This window comes from Balaenoptera ricei, chromosome 2 (assembly GCF_028023285.1).
Source record: "Balaenoptera ricei isolate mBalRic1 chromosome 2, mBalRic1.hap2, whole genome shotgun sequence".
Taxonomy (NCBI): Eukaryota; Metazoa; Chordata; class Mammalia; order Artiodactyla; family Balaenopteridae; genus Balaenoptera; species Balaenoptera ricei.
The window spans coordinates 52168884-52188628 of NC_082640.1; the positions used below are offsets into that span (position 1 = coordinate 52168884).

General features: G+C 39.9%; 1 protein-coding gene across 1 annotated transcript in view; it reads right to left on the reverse strand.

Annotated features, from left to right (window-relative positions):
• CHSY1 (chondroitin sulfate synthase 1) overlaps nt 1–19745 on the reverse strand; it is a 74935-nt gene that overhangs the window by 43127 nt on the left and 12063 nt on the right. Inside the window, exon 2 of the mRNA XM_059915409.1 lies at nt 17140–17635. Coding sequence (XP_059771392.1) covers nt 17140–17635 — 496 coding nt within the window. The remainder of the gene's footprint in view (nt 1–17139; nt 17636–19745) is intronic.

Here is a 19745-nt window from a genome sequence, read left to right on the forward strand (position 1 = left end):
ATCTGTGCAGAATTCTAAATAATATATGTAGATACTCCAAGCTCAGGACGGGGGGAGCATAACCCCTCACTCCTTAAGAGTGGGGCTGTGCTTACTGACTTCCTTCCAAAGAGCACAGTGTGGAAATGGGAGAAAAGAATTTTTACAGTGGAAAAACCTAACACTCTGTCAGCCAGGTGATCAAGGTCAACATCGACTGTGATAAATCATGTGATGATATGTGATGAGAGTGGCACTTTACCTCCGTGGTCTTCCTTTAAATAACTCCAGGACTTCCCTGGTGGCGCAGTGGTTAAGAATCCGACTGCCAATGCAGGGGATACACGTTCGAGCCCTGGTCTTTGAAGATCCCACATGCCGCAAAACAACTAAGCCCGTGCGCCACAACTACTGAGCCTCCACTCTAGAGCCCACAAACCACAACTACTGAGCCCGTGTGCCACAACTACTGAAGCCCGCGCACCTAGAGCCCATGCTCCGCAACAAGAGAAGCCACTGCAATGAGAAGCCCGCACACCACAACAAAGAGTAGCCCCCGCTCGCCACAACAAGAGAAACCCCACAACGAAGACCCAATGCAGCCAAAAATAAAATATAAAATAAATAAATTAATTAAAAAACAAAAACAAAAAACAAAAAAGCAAAACTCTAACTTCAGCCTAATCATGAGAAAAACATCAGATATATTCTAATCGAGGGGCATTTTCAAAATATCTGACTCAAAACTGTCAAGATCAAAAAGGAAGGCTTGAGAAACTGCCATAGAGCAGAGGAGCATAAGGAGAGATGATGACAGAAAAAAGACAATAAGTAAAAAACTAGGACATCTGAATAAAGTATGGCATTTTCTTTGTAATTTTCCTGTAAATCCAAAACTGTCCTAAAGTCAAAAACTTATTTTAAAACAAAATGAAACAAACAAACAAAAATCTTTCTACTCACACCAAACCTTACACCAGTGGTTGTCAAAGTGTGGTCCCTGGACCAGCAGCATCAGAATCACCTGGAAACTTGTTAGAAATGTGAATTCTCCTGCCCCACCCTAGCTAGGCCTGCTGATTCCGGTCAGGGGATGGGGTTCAGCAATTTAAAATAGCCCCTCAGGTGACTCTGATACACACTAAAGTTTGCACGGTGGCTCTGATTTCTGATACAGGAAGTGGGTGGGACTTGAGAACCAGGTGATGCTCAGGCTGCTGGTCTGGGGACCCCATTTTTGAAAATCTCTGCTTTACAAAAACCAAGCAATACGAGTGGCCATTACTGTGTGCAAGTACTTACCACAACACACCTGTGAGAAAGGTTTCATCACACCCACATTAGAGAAAGACAGTGCTTCTCCTTGGCCACACAGTCACATGATGGTACTGTGGAGCCTTTGTCCTGCCCTCTCCAGGGGCAGCATTTCTGGGCAACACACTGCATTGGTCTCCTAGGCTGCTGTAACAAATGACCACAAACTGGGTAGCTTAACACAACAAGGACAGTTCTGGAGGCTAGAAGTCCAAAATTTAGCAGGGCTGTGCACCCTCTGGGGAAGACTCTGCCCTTACCTCTTCTGGCTTCTGGTGGCTGCTGGAATTCTGGGCTCCTGGCCACACGGTTCCAATCTCTGCCTGTCTTCTCTATGTGTCTGTGTTATTTCCCTTTGCTTCTTTCCTATAAAAACACTTGTGATGGCATTTAGGACCCACCTGGATAATCCAGGGTAATCTCCTTATCTCAAAATCCTTAGCTTAAATACATCTGCAAAGACCCTTTTTCCAAATAAGGTAATATTTACCAATTTGAGGGATTGGGACTTGATGCCTTTGGGTGGCCTACTACACATATTGTAAATCAGGATGCTAATCTAATGGATTCTCCTACAAAATTATAGCAGAGAATGAAGATTTCTTACCAAGGATCTGTCAGCTTTTTTCTTTCTATAGGGATGACCACAGTATACCATACAAATTCAACTGCAAATGCGAAATATTGCCATCTTTTAAACTTTCTAAAATTCAACTTACAGTTAATAAACACCTTCATCAAGGCCACAGAATTCAGAGGACTTGTTTTGGAAGATCCTGACCAGCATCTTTAAAGAGACTTTTGAGAAATTTTAGGACTATCTTAAAGATTTCTCAAGAAACTGATCCAGGAATGTTTGCTCTGCTGCTTTTACATTGAAAATTTCCTAAGAATAAATCTAGGGATTGGAAATCAAACTCCTCTTTAGTTTGTTCTTATGTTGAGGTCCGCCACTTTAAACCCATTACACCACTGCTTTAAACCATTTACACTGGCTTGGCAAGAGTCTCAAAGAAAAGTAACAGAGTACTCTGAGGTCTAACTGCTATCCATTAAACATTGTTTTAGTATTACATGAGTATACTAAAAATATCCTACCAATTAAAGAAATGTAAGAACCACAAAAATTTTCCCCTTGTCTAAGATACCTGACAACTGAACTTTATTGGTTCTTTTCAAATGAATACTGGCAATACTTACAATAAAAAGGTAAAGTGCAGTGCATTATACAGAAAAAGAAAACGTAATTCCATCAGAGTTAGAAATGCAGGATCTGCAGTTAGACTGCCTGGATTCAAATTCTGAATTGAGCACTTTACCATCTGTATGACCCTGGATGAGTTAACTAACCCTGTTTCACTGACGAGTAAACAGTCTTGGAGACCAGAGTTTAAAGCATAAAATATCCTTTAAACCTCACTCCCCTCCAAAAACAAATTATTTATTACAGTGGCTTAACTGAATCAATGTTCAATTAAAACTCTCTCCTGAAATTAATAGTGATTTCTGCCTTATAAGTTAAGTGCCCACTAGGAAACATTACTGATCTACCATAACTATTACAACTTAGATCACTTGGTGATCATCCAGCTTTCCATTGATTAGCAAGTTTTATTAGCCAAAAATTATAACAGAAAGGCTGAGCCCCTAATTGATTTCTCTATCAATTAGCAAAGGTTGTGCAGAGATTCCCTGATGATGCATGCAATACTATGGAGTGGATTATCTTTTTAAAAATAAGCAAAACCATGCAGTTTTAAATCAATGTAAGTGAATGTCAAATTTCATGATAAATAAAACCTCTGTAACATAGGGACACAAGCCCCAGAGCTTACTACTCCAAGCAAACAATGCTCTGGCTTCTGTCCGGGTGTTGACCACCAGCCATCTGTGATCCACTGGTTCTCAGGCTGCCCCTGAGGTTTATTAGTTTCAAGAAGTATTCCCGCACATCAGTCACCAGCTGATAAAAAAGTTCCTCATCGTTGTGCCAGCACACCTCCCATATCAGGAAATTCTCTTTTTAAAGAAGACAATGTTCACTTTTGATAAAAACCTCCCATATCACCACCTTTCAAGCCAACTATAACAAGTACCTAAATGGTGGGTGTTCAAACATTGCAGGTTCAAACTAAGTAAACATCAATCAAAGGTAAGATTTTCCTCTTATTTCACTGGCCTCCCCTGCTCAGTCTCCTTTGCTGGATCCTCTCCATCTCTGACTGCTAACCCCTGGCAACCCCAGGGCTCAGCCCTAGGGCCCTTCTTCTATCTCCACTAACTCCCTAGGAGATGTCATTTGTCCTCTGGCTTTAAATAATGGCTAGATGCAAATGACTCACATTGGTATTTCTAGCTTGAACTTCTCCAGTCTTTCCCATCACCTTAACTCTATCCCTCCACCTGCTCAGGCAACTATTTTCTCTCCCCACATCTCATCCCTCAACAAGTCCTATCAGTGCTACCTTCAAAAATTCATCCACAATCTAACCACTTCTCCCCACTCCTACTGCTACCACCCTGGGCCAAGCTATCCTTCCCTCTTCTCTGGGTTGCCAGACATGCCTGCTCACCAATCTCCCTGCTCCCACTCTTGCTGCCCACAAACCAGGAGTTCTTTCGAAACATTAACTCCTTGCACTCCTCTGCCCCCACCCCTCAGTGCCTTCCCAGATCACTCAGTATGGAACCCAGAGCCCTAAACATGGACAGGCCTTACAGGATCTGGTCCTTCTCATTCATGCGCTCCAGCCACCTGGCCCCCTTGTCCTAATCACACACACATTCTCTGCCCCAGGGCTTTGCATGACCCATTCCTTTGCACGCCCCATTCCTTCTACTGAAGATGACCCTCCCTGGATATAACAAGGTTCGCTTCTTACGTTCTCAGCTGGACTAGCATTCTCCTGCCCCTCCATCACTCTATCCCCTTATCGTGCTTGTATTTCTTCAGAGGGCTTAGCACGACCTGACAGTATACATCTGTCTCCTTATTCTCTGATGTCCCCATAGAGAAGTAAATGTGTCACGAGAGCACGCTTTACTATACTCATTGCTGCATCCCCATCATCTAGAACAGGGCCTGCCACATAGAAGGCATGTAGATACTTTTTTCAATGAATTAACCATTAAGAAAAATTTAAGTATGCTTGCATCATCTGGGATCTCATACCCACCTGACCCTAATAAAACAACCAGAATTCTAAATTATTACAGAATCAATTTATAAAAACCTAAAAAGCAAACAAGTGTTCCTTCCATGGTAAAAAAGAATTAAGAATGGACTCATCTTTCTGTCTTAAATAAACCACATTGTTGTAAATAAAAATAGCCTCATGTCTTTAAACAAGTGTTCCTGTTGAAGAGAAATGCACAGATGTTAACATATACGAAAGGAAAAGTAGTACCTACAGTATTTTTCAAAAGAAAAATTGTTTGAAAATAAATGCCAGACATCAAAGAAAATAACTGTACTGATTTATCCCTGCAAGGGTTCACAAAGAGAAAACACAGACACAGAACACTACAGGGTTAACCATGATGATATAAGCAAGGATGCTAGCATTAAATTGCTGAGTGAATGCTGAAAGATTCTTTTTAGCCAGGGAAAATTTTTGCTGTAATGGTACCATTACAAATTTCTTACAGTAATAACACGGTACATTATAAGCTTGCTCAAATGATAAGCTCTTTATGAGGGTTAAAAGTCTGCAGCCCTCTCAAACAAAGGCCTTTCTGTCTTGGATTTCCTAGAAGTCAATAAGCTAAAAATCACATCCTGCACGATATTCACTTAGACTCACAGAAGATCTAGTCTTCTATGGCTTCACCCTGTTCCCCAGGGCACTGAGCAGTCAATGCGACACAGTGGCAGAGATGGCAACCTCACTTCTGTGTCCAATTAGATCATCTCTGGGTTCAAACTGCTTTTGATTTTGAAATAATTTCAGAATTACAGCAGAGTTGTAAAGGCAGTAGAGAGAGTTCCCATCTCTTCACCCTGCTTCCTCTAATGTTAGCATCCTATATAACTATGCAACACATATCAAAATGAAGAAAGTAACATTAATACAACCCTATTAACTAAACTACAGGCCTTATTCAGATTTCATTCGTTTTTCCACCAATGTGGAAGAGAAAAGGTCTTCCAAGACCTTCCTTCCTTTCTCTTCCAACCCAGGACCCCACAATGCATTCAGTCATCATGTCTCCTTGGTCCCTTCCATTTTGGGACAGCTCTTCAGTCTTTCCTTGCTTTTCACAACCATGGCACTTTTGAAGATATTTTTACAGGTATTTTACAGTATGTCTCTCAACTTGGTCTGTCTGATGTTTTCTCCTGACTAGACTGGAGGTATGGCTTTAGGGGAGGACTAAGGTAGAGGTGAAGAGCCTTCTCATCCCATCCCATCCCTGGTGTCTGCCAGGTTTTTCTACTATAAAGTTACTATTTTTCCCATTCCCCTACTCCATTCATTTAAAAATGAGTCACCAAGTCCAGCCCACATTCAAGGGGAGGGAAATTAAGCTCCACTACCAGGAGGGAAGATTATCATATAATTTGTGACTGTTAAAACCACCACAGTGATTAATAAATACTTTGCAACTACTTTTTTCAAACTGAAATTTGTCTGATAAACAAACCTCAAGTTATGGTTCATGGCAACTAACAAAAGTTGTGGCTTAAAATAGAAAAAAAAAGAAGAAGAAGAAGAAAAAAGAAAGCTGAGGCTTGAGAAAGATTTATAACCAGAACACATAAACAGACATTTGTGAAATCAGCAATTGCAGAGACAAAAAATGATATTTTAAAATATCATTTACTTTTAGCTTTAAAGTGTTTGTCAGTTTAATCTCTGGCCAAAAGTTCTTTGTTTTCATCATTGCATCTAATAGAGCTTTCTTCCCTTTCATTACTCAGGATTTACTGCTGACCAGCACTCATCATCATTGACTTTTATCTGGCTACACAAATTGCAATTAACATGGCTTAGAGAGGGGAAGAAGGGAAAAATATACATAAAGCATTAGCCTGCCAAACATAAATGATGAGGGGATACTATGTGCCAAGTTTGGCTTCCCTACCAACTGGACTCTAAGTTCCTTACTGGTAAGACAAAGGTCTAAACTCCTTTTCTGTGTTCTCCACTACCCAGGATGAAGCTCTGCACAGGACAGGGGCTAAATGTGATGATGCCAATTAACTAAAACAACTGTGGTCTCTACTTAGTTCCAAAACATGGATCATGAGAAATGTTTTAAGGGTAAATAAATGGCACTGATGGTTCTTAAACATGAGCAAGGAGAAGAATCACCAGAGAAGCCTGTAAACAGTGCAGATCATCAGGCCACACCAGCAAGAGGCTGTTTCTGGGTTTGGGCCTGGAAATGTGCTTTGTAACAAACACCTCAAGTGATTCTCTTGTAGATGGCTTCTCTTTAAGAAAGAGCAACCTGATATAAGAACTACACGCAATGCTACTGCTTGAAGCACACACACACACACAACACACACGCATGCACACACACACATGCACACAGACTCACATGTGTGTGCGTGCAGACACACACACAGACACACATATGAACATAAACATGCAGAGATCCAGAATTTTCCCACTGAAAGAAGGTCCCACTTCACTCAAGTTTGAGAAAGACTGATCTACAACATAGTCCTAAACCTTAGCAGCTGCACCTCTGACATCAGGCTCATTCTTGCCTTTGTTCATCACTTGTCACTTTTTGGAGACCAGAAAGTCTCATCAGTTCGAAAAGATAATATTGGAATTAAAAACTTCAAAAAGCTTTGCTGTTGCCATCCTGAGACCTCATACAAATGTGACAGGACACTATCCTGATTGTTCATAACAGTCTAGAAATCCAGCCACCTTTAGAAAAGGAGGTGACCCAGACAACACAAGCTTCCTCCACACTGACCCCCAATTCATCCTGCCCCGCTCTAACTGTTCCACAGGCCCTCCACACTTTCCTGTATAGCTTATATTATTTTGCCCTGGTTTATTGTTGGTTTACTATTATTAGGTAGTGAGGTATTTTTCATATAGATTAGTCCATTTTCACATAGTGATAGTAAGTTTTAGAGCTCATTTTATTCTTGTTATCTCAAAATGGTTTGTACAGCACTTTGAATACTTAGATACGACTTAGACAGTAGATTGTTGGTTTATTACAGAATTGGGGTGATGACATCTGTGATCTCAATCTTCTCAACTATACAGGAAATGTTCTTCTGCTATATTTTAAGATAAAGAAAAGGATATATGGATCCCATCTCCTGATAATGTGGCTAAGAGCCCTTTTCTGTCAACTAAACATAAGTTAAATATGCCTCATTATGAGCTTCCAGTAAGAAAGGTGGTTAATATATAAAGCCTAGAATATCTTTAAGATATTCCTACCCAACTTGAACATAATGAAGACGTATCTATTTGCCTTTAGATCCACACCTCACAACCACAAGACTCTGATATATTAAACAGTGAAACCGTTTCAGAGGTGTTTATGTACCTATGGAAGGTTTTGTCTTGCCACTAAAATAATTACAGGTCCAAAGCAACTGACTTCTCCATTTCAGGTAAACTTTGATTTGTTCTGTCAGAATAGTCTTCTCAGAACTGTAAAAGCAAACAGAGATTCCAAGACCACACTGTTACTACAAATCATATTCAAGTATTTGTTGATATAGGTCAAAATCTATGCAAAGTGCTCAGGGAATGAGTTCTGAAAGGCTTAGTTTTTCAGACACTTGAGGATATCCCCCAATAGCATTTCCCGAGCCTTCCCTCTGTGCCAAAGCACTACCTATGATAATATGCATCATCTCAATTAATCCTTGAAACTATCTTACATGGTAGGCAATTTCTTATCCCATTTTTAAAGGAAATTAAGGTCCAGTGAAGGCAGGGAACCCGCTGTCCAAGATCATGCACCTGGCGAAGAATGAAGCCAAATCAATTGTGATTCAAACGTAGGCCTCTTGTGCCCTAAAAAATGTCCTCAACACTCACTACCTTGTTTCCCCCAGCACTTGTGCCACTTGGCCTCATCCTTCACCTCTTTCCTCTTGCTTACGCCATTGGGGCAACAGCGGTCCCCTCACTCGTCTTAAACACGCCATACACACGCTGGCCCTCACCGTCTCTCTCTCTACACCTGGTGCAGCCCACTAGAACGGAAGAGAGCAGGGCCTTCGCCTTCTGCACTGCTGCCTCCATCAAGAACAGTCTCTTGGTCATAGCAGGCGTTCAAACTTAATCTGAAAAATGAATGTGTGTGAATACTGTAACTGATGGGTTGGAAGTCTTCCTAATTTTTAGGATACAATTTCCTGACTTCTTCAGTGAGGGTAAGAGGATACTCAGTGATTTATCTGATTGTGAACAAGCAAAATTTAAGCTGTGAAGCTAAGGCCCCATAATGAACAGTCTTAGGTGACATCAATGAAAGTGGTGGAGTAAAGAACTCCAAAACTTCTCTCCTTTACAAAAGCAAAGACATCATGGGCAAAAATTGTTTCAGGCAACCTTTTCAGGACTCTGGATATTAGTCAAAGGTAATCCAGGAAGCATTTATGCAAGAATAACAGCGAAATTTTGGTAAGAACCGTGAGTTTTGTGACATTTTAACTTGCCCTATTTCCATTCCCAGATCCCTAGCAATGTGGTAAGTTTGAAAATCAACAGTCCACAGTCACGGTGGAAACCAGCAGCCATGGAAGGGAGCAGAATGGGGCTGGTGATCCTTCAAAACCCCACTCCCAGAGAACTGTCATTATCTGACCTGTCTAGTGGTTCCCTAGAAGACCTCACTTGCAAGGCTGTCTTTATTTGACCTGACCCAGAGTTCTCCCATTGCAAACAGCCTCTTGGTGGGGAAGGGGGGAGATATTTGTTAAAAACAATCACAGGTAATTGTTGAACATCATGCTGCCTGAGGAAGTGGCTAACAGGACAAAACAGGCTAACCAAAAAGCTTAAAGAGAAAAGCTGGGGTATGAGATGTCCATAAGGGGCTTTGAAAAGCTTTAACATATTTCTGGGAATCCAGAAGGCCATGCACATGCATGGGGCTGTGTGCATGCCCAGGGAAGACCTGAGAAGGCCCTAAGCACTCATCTCTGGTTGACCTTGAGGTTCTGCACAAGCAGGAAGCAGCTAAGGAAGAGCTGAAAACTGTCAGGTGAGTGTTGAAGGCAAACATGAACAGATACACAGAACCCCTGAGCAAAGACTGGGAAACTTATTCGTTCCAGCGCCTAAGGAAATCTCCATGCAATCAGTAGCTGACCACTAAGCAAACCAAGCAGAGATTTTAGTGGCCACAAACACAAAAAGAATACAGACCTTACAGAATAAGTTCTAAAAAGTCACTAAACAAACAACAGCAACATCATCAAACCATGGAGAGAGGGCAGAATCTGATTTCCAAAGTGGTTTATATTATTTAAAAGATCCAATTTCCAACTAGAAATTATGAGACATGCATAGAAACAAGGAAGTATTGCTCATAAAAAGGGGGAAAAGGCAGCCAATAAAGAAAGAGAAATTATAAAAAAGAGTCAAACAGAAATTCTGTAGTTGGAAAGTATAATAACTGGAATGAAAAATTCACAACAGATTTGAACAGGTAAAAGAAGGAATCAGCAAACTTGAAGGTAAATCAATTGAGATTATCCAATCTGAGGAGTAGAAAGAAAAAAGAATAAAGAAAAATAAACAGAGCCTGAGCATATGCATAATGGCAGTCCCAGAAAAGAGCAGGAAAGAGAAAGGGGCAGAAAGATTACTGGAAGAAATAATGGCTGAAAACTTCCCAAATTTGATGAAAAACAATCCACACACCCAAGAAACTCAATAAACTCCAAGTATGGTAAACTCAGAAAGAGCCACATGCAGACAAATAATCAAACTCCTGAAAACCAGAGGGAATCTCAAAGCGACTTATGACATAGGAAGGATCCTCAGTAAGATTAACAACTGATTTCTCATCAGAAACCATGGATACCGGAAAGCCTCCATTCAGAATGTTGAGAAAGACTCAACCAAGAATTCTGTATCAACAGAAGCATCTTTCAAAAGTGAAGGAGAAATTAGGACATTCCCAGACAAACAAAAACTGAGAGAATTTGTCACTAGCAAACCTGCCACATGAGAAATATTGAAGTCTTTCAAACTAAAATGAAAAGACACTAGGCAGTAACTCAAATACAAGGAATAAAAAGTCCAATAAGAGTAACTATACAGGTAAAAAGACAATTTATATTGTCTTTTGTAAAAAGACAATATAAATGTATTTTTTAAATTTGTATTGATAAGTCTTTTTTTCTCTAATCTGGTTTAAAAGACAACCTCATAAAGCACTAATTATAAATCTACGTTGATTGGCATACAATGTAGAAAGATATAATCTGTATGACAATAACAGCATTAAGGACTGAGGGGAAAATTAGCTATACAGGAGCAAAGATTTCATATACTATTGTTATTAAGTTGGTATTAATTTGAACTAGGTTGTTATCAGTTAATATGTTAATTGTAATACTCAGGGTGACCTCTAAGAAAATAACAAAAAATAAAGTAAAAGAAATGACAAGAGAGTGAAAATGTATAGAGAATATGTATTTAACACAAAAGAAAGCAACATGGAGGAACAAAAAAGACATGACATAGAAAACACATAGCAAAATGAGAGACATAAATCCTACCCTATCAGTAATGATATTAAATGTAAATAGATTAAACATTCCAATTAAAAGGCAGAACTGGCAGAATGGATTAAAAATGATCCAACTATATGCTTTCTACAAGAGACACACTTTAGATTCAAAGACACAAATAGGCTGAAAGTGAAAGGATGGAAAAAGACATGCCATGCCAACAGTAACCAAAAGAGAACTGGAGTGGTTGTACTAATATCAGACAAAATTGACTTTAAGACAAAAATTGTTACTAAAGATGAAAGAAGAAATTTTGTAATGATAAAAGGAGTCAGCCATCAGGAAGATCTAACAGTTATAAGCATATATGCACCTAACAGAGCCCCAAAATGTATGAAGCAAAAACAGATATAATAAAATGGAGAAATAGACAATTCAACAATAATATTGGAGATTTCAATATCCAACTTTTAATAATGGATAGAACAACTAGCCAGACAAACAAGGAAAGAGAAGACTTGATCAACATAAAAATCATCTAGACTTAGACAACAGTCCACACAACAAGAGCACAATACACACTCTTCTCCAGTACATATGGAACATTCTCCAGGGTACACCATATGTGATGCCATAAAAAAGACTCAATAAATTTTTAAAAATTGGAAATAATACAAAGTATGTTCTCCAACCATATGGAATGAAATTAGATAGAAATCAGTAACACAGTGATTGGTCTTAGACTGCTGTGCTGTTCACAGCCGCCTTACTTTCTCTTATTTTTCACTTCCCTTCATGCCTTTCCCACTCACTGCTGACACAGTCCTTACATAGTAGCCTCCTTTTGGGGGTGCTAATTTGCCCTTCTAATCTATCAGGGGCTTGGAAATTGAACCACCAAACTGCCAGAACAAAAGAATAAGGCTCAGTATAAGACCATGAAGGGCTCTGCCTTGAAGAAACAGGCTGCATTAGTGCTCAGTACTTGAGCATCTATTCTAGCCATTTAGAGGCCTGCCTGGTTCTTGGCCAGGTAAGGTTAATGGGCAGCCTAAAGGAATGAGGAAGGCACCCCTATAACACAAACCAGCTCTAAGACACCTAGCAGTTAAGAAACATTATTTCTTCTATGATTAAAGAAAAAAATCTCAGGCTTCTGATGTAAGGATGTTCAGTACTCCTTTAAAAGCCAGTCAGACTAATAAGGAAGAACTTCTCTTTTCACATATTTTGCTCTAAACTCCAATTCCCCTTGGTGATATGCCTTCCTATAAAAAGAACATCATAGGGACATCACTGGTGGCGCAGTGGTTAAGAATCCGTCTGCCAGTGCAGGGGACATGTGTTCCAGCCCTGGTCCGGGAAGATCCCACATGCCGCGGAGCAACTAAGCCTGTGCACCACAACTACTGAGCCTGTTCTCTAGAGCCTCTGAGCCACAACTACTGAGCCCACGCGCCACAACTACTGAAGCCCGCGCACCTTAGAGCCCATGCTCCGCAACAAGAGAAACCACTGCAATGAGAAGCACGCACACAGCAACAAAGAGTAGCCCCCACAATTAGAGAAAGCCTGTGCGCACAGAAAAGACACAATGCAGCTAAAAAATAAATAAATTTTTTAAAAAAAGAGCATCATAGATCTTACCCTTCTGTTTTATATTTAAAATCAGCATCACAAGGTTTTACACCTTTAAGTTTTTTTTCAACTATTTCATGAACATATATGTTTTTGTCTCCTCAACTTGACTAAAGCCTTTGAGGGAGAAAAAGGCCATTCATCTTTCATTCTTCTTTTGCAATTTCCTACCAGTTTGGAGGGCAGTACTGGGGCCATTAATGACCCCTTAATAAATACTAACTGGTTAACTCAGACATCACAACTGGTGTGTCTTGGTGTACTGGTGTATCCCAAACAGTTCTAGATGTGCCAAATAACAATCCCTTTGGGTCTGCAGAGGGCGGGTAGAGTGGTTAGGGGATGGGGTAGCAGGAGCCCTCTCGAAGCAGTTGCCTCAACATGTGTGCCATGATGTAAAAAAGACTGGGAAACATTAGGATAAATGACTGGTTAGAAACACTGCTGAATACAGCCTGGAAATAGCCTGAATATCCATTAAAAAAAGATGAAGCTCTTTATGTACCAAAAGGAAAATCTTCCAAGACATGTAAGTGAAAACCAGCAAGATGTGCATAGTATATAAAACATGCTAACATTCATATAAAAGGGGAAAGATATACAAACTTAATTGCTTATATACACATAGGGTGTATCTGTAAAGGTGCACTATGGTGGCTGACTCACGAGGGGAACCCAGTGGTTGGAGATAGAGGTGGGAGGACTTATCCTTGTAAACCCTTTGCACTTTTGAATTCTGAACCATGTGACAGCATTAGCTATTAAAAAGATAAACTTTTTTTTAAGTTGCCAAATCTATCTATGCTTGTTGCAAACTTTCATTAGTAATGATTATTTTCTACCTAGTCAAACATTGAGTTAAAATAATAAAAGCAAGATCTGGATGCTGGTTACATAGCTGTGTCCAGTTTGTGAAAATCCATTGAGCTCTATACTAATTTATGATCTGTGCACTTTTCCAAAGGTATGATATATATATATACTTCAGTAAGAAAAGAAAAATAAAGTGAATAGATTACTTAGGTCAACTTTCTTTTTGTCCCCTCCTATTAAAAGAGTAGTATAATATTTCATAGATTTGCCTAAATAAAATAAATTACTGTTTCAAATTGTTCAATAATGTTTCTCAAAAAAAGAAAAAAACTGGTATAACTTGAGTTAGTGATGTTGACCCCATGTGACAAAGGGGAGTCAGGCCTGCCAGCTCCTCCTACCTGTTTTCCACCAGTATTAACAGTCTCAAGGCCCACACTCTCTCTGCTGCTGGGTCCTCACAGTGGGAGATTTTAATAAGCCTTGACAAGCATTACTAAAAACCACCTAATGGGTTACCATATTGCAGTCCCATTTTTTCATTATGAAAATGAAATTTTTAAAGTCACTTATCAAAAATGCCAAGGTCATAAAAGACAAAGAAAGAGGCTGTGCAAACATCCTAGATTAAAGAGACATGACAATCAAATGCAAGACCCCAGGCTGGAGCCTGTAATGGAGAAGGAAGAGCTGTTACCAGGACTTTACTGAGTCTAGAGACAACATTATGTTAAATTTACTTAAGCTGTACTGTAGTGGTATAAGAGAATTTCTCTATTTGTACTCAAAATACATTGACATTATTTAAAGTAAAGGGCCACAAAGAAAGCTACCCATAAATGGTGGTTAGGTAAGTCTATGTCTCTGTACTGGAAGAGGGTGGAGGGGCAGTCAAGCAAATGACAGCACAAATGGAGTAAAACGATAACAGGTTACTCTGGGTATAGGTATATGGATGTTCCTTGTACTTTTTTTTTTCCTGTAATGTTCCTGTGAAATGAAAATGATTTCCAAATAAAGTTTTTAAAGTCATGTATTTATAATTAGCCACCAATAATAGTCAAAACAGGCACTTCCCTGGTGGTCCAGTGGTTAAGACTGTGCTTCAAATGCAGGGGGCATAGGTTTAATCCCTGGTTGGGGAACTAGGATCCCACATGATGTGTGGTGCGGCCAAAAACAAAAAAAATAGTCAAAACAAGCTTAGAAATGAATCTGGATTTTGATTATGACAGTTGTTCCTGAGGAGCCACTTTAATTATGTAAGTGTAATCCCAAGACATTATCTGGGACTTGCAAAAAAAAAAAATTACACCTTCTAGCTAGGTTTATAATAGAGTTAAATAAGTACCTTCCAAGACCCAAAGCTTAACATAATTGTCTTTAACATAAGATTCCACCTCAATAATTTCTCATAATGTGAGCCTTAATGGAGAAACTACATTTACAGAAAGTTTAATAAAAGTTCCTCAACCACATGAGGGTATTAATCTCGCCTGAGTGGTGAACACAATGATAAATCCTAATGATGACTTAGGTTAGAACCTCTTAAGCCTTTTTTGTTAGAACAAAAAAGGAAATGGAAAAGAAATCAAAGGTCTAATAAAATGATAAATGTCCCAATAGAATTCTTAAAAATGATAAGGATGAACTCCATGTGAAAGGCAAAACTAAATTTATAGAAAAATGTATAGAAAGTTCCTGTGACCCAAGGAAGGGAAGAATTTCTTAAGACATGAAAAGCACAAACCACACAGGAAAAGAATGATAAATTAGACTACACTTAAACTCACAATTTGCATATAATAAAAATACCACATTTGCAAGCCACACTCTGGGAAAAGATATTCTCCCACAAGAGGAGAGTCATCTGGTACAAGCCCTGTGGAGATCAAGCCAGCAGTATCTAGAAAAAACTGTGTCATCAGGCATTTAGAGAAATGCAAAGCAGTAGCGACAGCATCTGAAGCTGACTCAGGAGATCCTGGGCAAGGACAGGGAGTGACCCAGGGAAGGAGCTTCCTCCCCCACCAGATCCTTTTAGCTAATAAGGTCATTTACCAGATGCGTCAAGTCTAACCGGCAGTTCCAAGTGTACAGACAGGATGATTCCCAGCACCCTCACTTCAGGCCTTAGAAAACTTTGGCGATTACATCATAATAAAGGGAAATAGCCCCAAAACTGTCTCCCAACCCCTACACCCTCAGGACAATACTTTCTCACTCTATCTTGGCACTAATGTTAGGTCAGAGTTCTTGATAAACTCAAGGTACTGACTCTGTTGGCGTCCATCTATCAGCGTGTAAGATCTAACAGCATGACAACACTAAAACAGATTTTTAAAAATTCTCTCTCAAAGGTAGGCCTATCCTCTGCAGTTCTAGCAGGAAGGCTAGCTTCTCAGAGATCAGGCGCAGCATAAAGCACTCCAAAATACACAAGGCATTACACATTTTAAGAATAATGAAACTTGTTAAGGTTATAACTACTTAATTAAGGATGGGAAAAATGCAGGAATACTGCCAGCTGTATCGTGCTTAAAACTGCACGAAATCTCCAAACAGCTTTCCTAGCAGCAAAAATCCATGAAAACAGAATCCCCCTAGATCCAGTGAGCAATGGCCCATGCATGGGGAGGCGGGGGAGGTACACAAAGAGATTAGAGTGTTCACTCAGATCACATTTGGGATTTAAAATGTTTCTTTTATAACTGGAAACTATATGAAGACTACATCCTGTATACTCGAAAATGTCCACTTCCCTAAAAGTTCAAACTAAAGAAATAGTGTGATTAGGAGACATTTAAAAAGAAGTCTAGGAGAAAGGCAAGTACAGGCAAGAATACCATTTCTTCACACAAGCACTTTAGAAAATTAACTCAGAAGACAAGCTAACAGTTTACATCTGAAAATGCATTTCTTTTTCTTGGGCAAAGGTCTAGCAATTCCCTTTGCTCCTCACAACTATCAATAGTGTATCAATCTAAACACAACACAACCTAAATCATTTTTTCCATTCTGACTAATATCACATCCTGCAACTGTAGGCAAGAGGTGCACATCTGCCAATAAAAACAAAGAAAAGTCAAAAGCTAACTCATATTCTCCAGAACTATTAAAGAGAAAACATCCCCAAGTAGGTTTCCTTCAAAAAATTGCACCGATGTATCAATATAAGTTGGAAACTGCCTATTCTGAAAGGAACAACTATATTGCAAACTCACAGATCATAACAACTGTAAAAAAGTCAAGGTTTAATATAAATGCAAAGCCAAATACTATTGGCTGTTTTACATCATTACTCATTTTATGAATTTAAAACATGTAAGTTTCTAAACTGTGTTGGTCAACGTGACCTGATGAGAGAAGTCAGACCTTTGGGAGAAAAGGGACACTCTTATAATCACATCTGCAAAATCAGAAGTCAGATTAGATAAATCTTCTGGAAAATCATGAAAGTATCACTGTGACCTGTATTAACCCTTTTCTTTGGGTCCCAAATGCCATTATTAACTAAGATTTTAGGACAAAAGTACATAAGGTATGTTCTAAAAACCAAGAGAAAAAGTAATAAGAGAGAATTCAAATTAAAAGAACTAAGGTAAAAATGTATAACTTAATATGAATTTTTAAGCCTTAAAGAGGACATTATCACTAATAGTTTCCTATGACTGGTCCAGAACTAGTAACAAAATCAACAGATTTTCTTCTGTTCTTACCTCATAAGACCAGACGCACTGCACCCCTGCAAACCTCCGGACACACCTTCCCACCTCAACATCCTCGTGGGTTGTGTACATTTCCCGGAGGCACTTGCCGATGTGTGGTACCATTCTCCGGAGAACTTCCCGGCTCATGATCACACCAGGGCCCCCCATGCAGAAGTTCTCACCAGGTTCCAGAGCAAGTTTCCCCATTTCTTCCGTGGTGCCCAGTCCTGTCTGCCCAAGAAAGAGGGGTTCACTACTATTCAAACTCCTCAGAAAATTCTCCAGACGGTCTCCTTTGATGTAAACATCATCGTCTGCTCTCATAAACCATTCATACTTGTCCAAGTAGTGGTCATGCATGTACTTGAGCATCATAAAAGACTTCTTCTGGGGTGGGTAGGAGTCGTCCACTCCCCGTAGTGGCACTATTGGAACTGGGATCGATGTGTCTGAACCCTCACTAGAGAAGAATTCGACTTTCCCAGGAATTGTCTTGGACCATGTTCTGGAATTAAAATAAACATCAGTGAGGGAACAGTTTATTCCAGGCTTCCCATTTCCATAAATTCCCATATCTTGATTCATGTTGAATCACTTTGAATGTACATTCAAAAGGATGATAAAAAGCTTCCCCTTAACGGAAGCCCACACTACCGGATATTGCAAAGTCCTAACTCATTTTCAAAAGAATCCCAATGAAAAAGAATGATGAAGTATTAAAATATTTCCCGGATAACTATGTTTTAGCTATGGCTGAAAACCAAATTGCCAAGGCACCAAGTCTAGATATTCAGGTTAATTCTCTGATACTACCAACTCCCTACCTACAAACTCCTCCGCCCTCTAAAACAAAAAATTAAAAAAAAAAAAATTGTTCATTCAACACATTTTCTTGGAATGCTCATCAAGTGCCAAGTATGCATCAGGCCACAGGGATGCAGCGGTGAGCAAAACACAGACCCTGCAGCTGATGTGGAGTCGACATGAGGCCAGACGTACATTTATCCAAGAAAGGTGAGCAAACAAAGGACACCAACCACACACGGAGCGGGGAATGCTTCCCTGAGGCTGGTGACATCAAGGATGAGAAGCAGACCCAGAGTGTGTGTCGGGGGGGGGGGGGGGGGGGGGGGCTGTCTTGATGGGGGAAAACTGCAAGGCCTAGCAACCCTCCAGAGATGTGGGCCTTTATGCTTTAAAGCAGCAGGAAGCCACTGCAGGAGCAAGTCTATCGGCGCCATTTTTCCAACAGCATTTGCTCACTTCATGTCTCTGTCACAATTTTAACTCTCACAATATTTCAAACTTTTCATTACTACTATGTCTGTTATGGTGATCTTTGATGTTCCTACTGCAAAAAGAGGCTGATGGTAGGCTCTGTAGGCTCAGCTAATGGTTAGTATTTTTAGAAATAAACTTTTTTTTTTTTTTTTTTTTTGGTGGCTCGCTTTTCCCTGTTCTCTGGATACTAACCGAGCCGGAGTCCCCCCAACCCGCCAGGATCAGATGACCACGAAGGTCTCAGCTTCTCTTAGGGAGCGGGAGCCACGTTCTCCATACCCAGCCGGGAGCGCCTCGCTGCCTTCCCATTGGCCCAGCAGATCCTAACACCTTCTGCCATTGGTTGCCGGTTCCTTGATCCCCATTGGCCAGTGCTCACTGTGACCTCACGGACCCATGTGGGAGCGCCACAGGCAGATTGGCTGCTGCACCCAGCCAACCACCACGGAGAAAGGAATTTCCAGAGTAGCTGGGGTCGTGAGGCTGACTTAAGGTGGTCTGAGCAATCCCGGGTCCCAGGTCTGCTTCTCAGCTTTTTCCTGGTTTCAGGACTTAATGAAACTCAGGTTCTTGACGTCTCATCGCAGAAAGAATTCAGTGAGAGACAAAGTGATAGGTAGGAAGTGAATTTATTTAGAGAGAAACACACTCCACAGACAGAATGTGGGCCATCTCAGAAGGTGAGAAAGGTCTAGAAATAAAGTATTTTAAAATTAACATATGTACATTGCTTTTTAAACATAATGCTATTGCACCTTAACAGACCACAGTCTGTTAAGCATAAACATAATTTTAATATACACTGGGAAGCCAAAAAAAAAATTGTGACTCGCTTTATTGGGATATTTGCTTCATTGCAGCACTCTGGAACTTCCACAGTATCTCCGAGGTATGCCTGTATAGCCAATCATAATCACATGATGAGAGCAACTGTAAAATGCATCCTCACTTCAGAGATGTTAAAATGTGAAAAAAAAAAGTGCATCTTAGAATGGATGTAATACAGTAGTTGTAATTTTTTTTTCCTTAATGCCTATGGATTTTAAATGGACCTACATGTCTTATGCCATTTACAGAACCCTTAACAAAGAATTCGGCATAATGAAACCTGATGGGACTACAGATGCTATACCAGGTACTGTACTTCATTTTTACAAAGGATTTGCTCCTGAAAAAAAGGATGTAAACATAGTAGGAACGAGGCAATTAATTTAAAGAGAAATCAACCCCTCCTGTAAAGAGAAAAGTCCATTTTAAAATGGGAATGAACCCCAACCTACATAAAATATAACTTAAATGCACTCTTCTGACATAGCACCATCATCAGGAGGGAG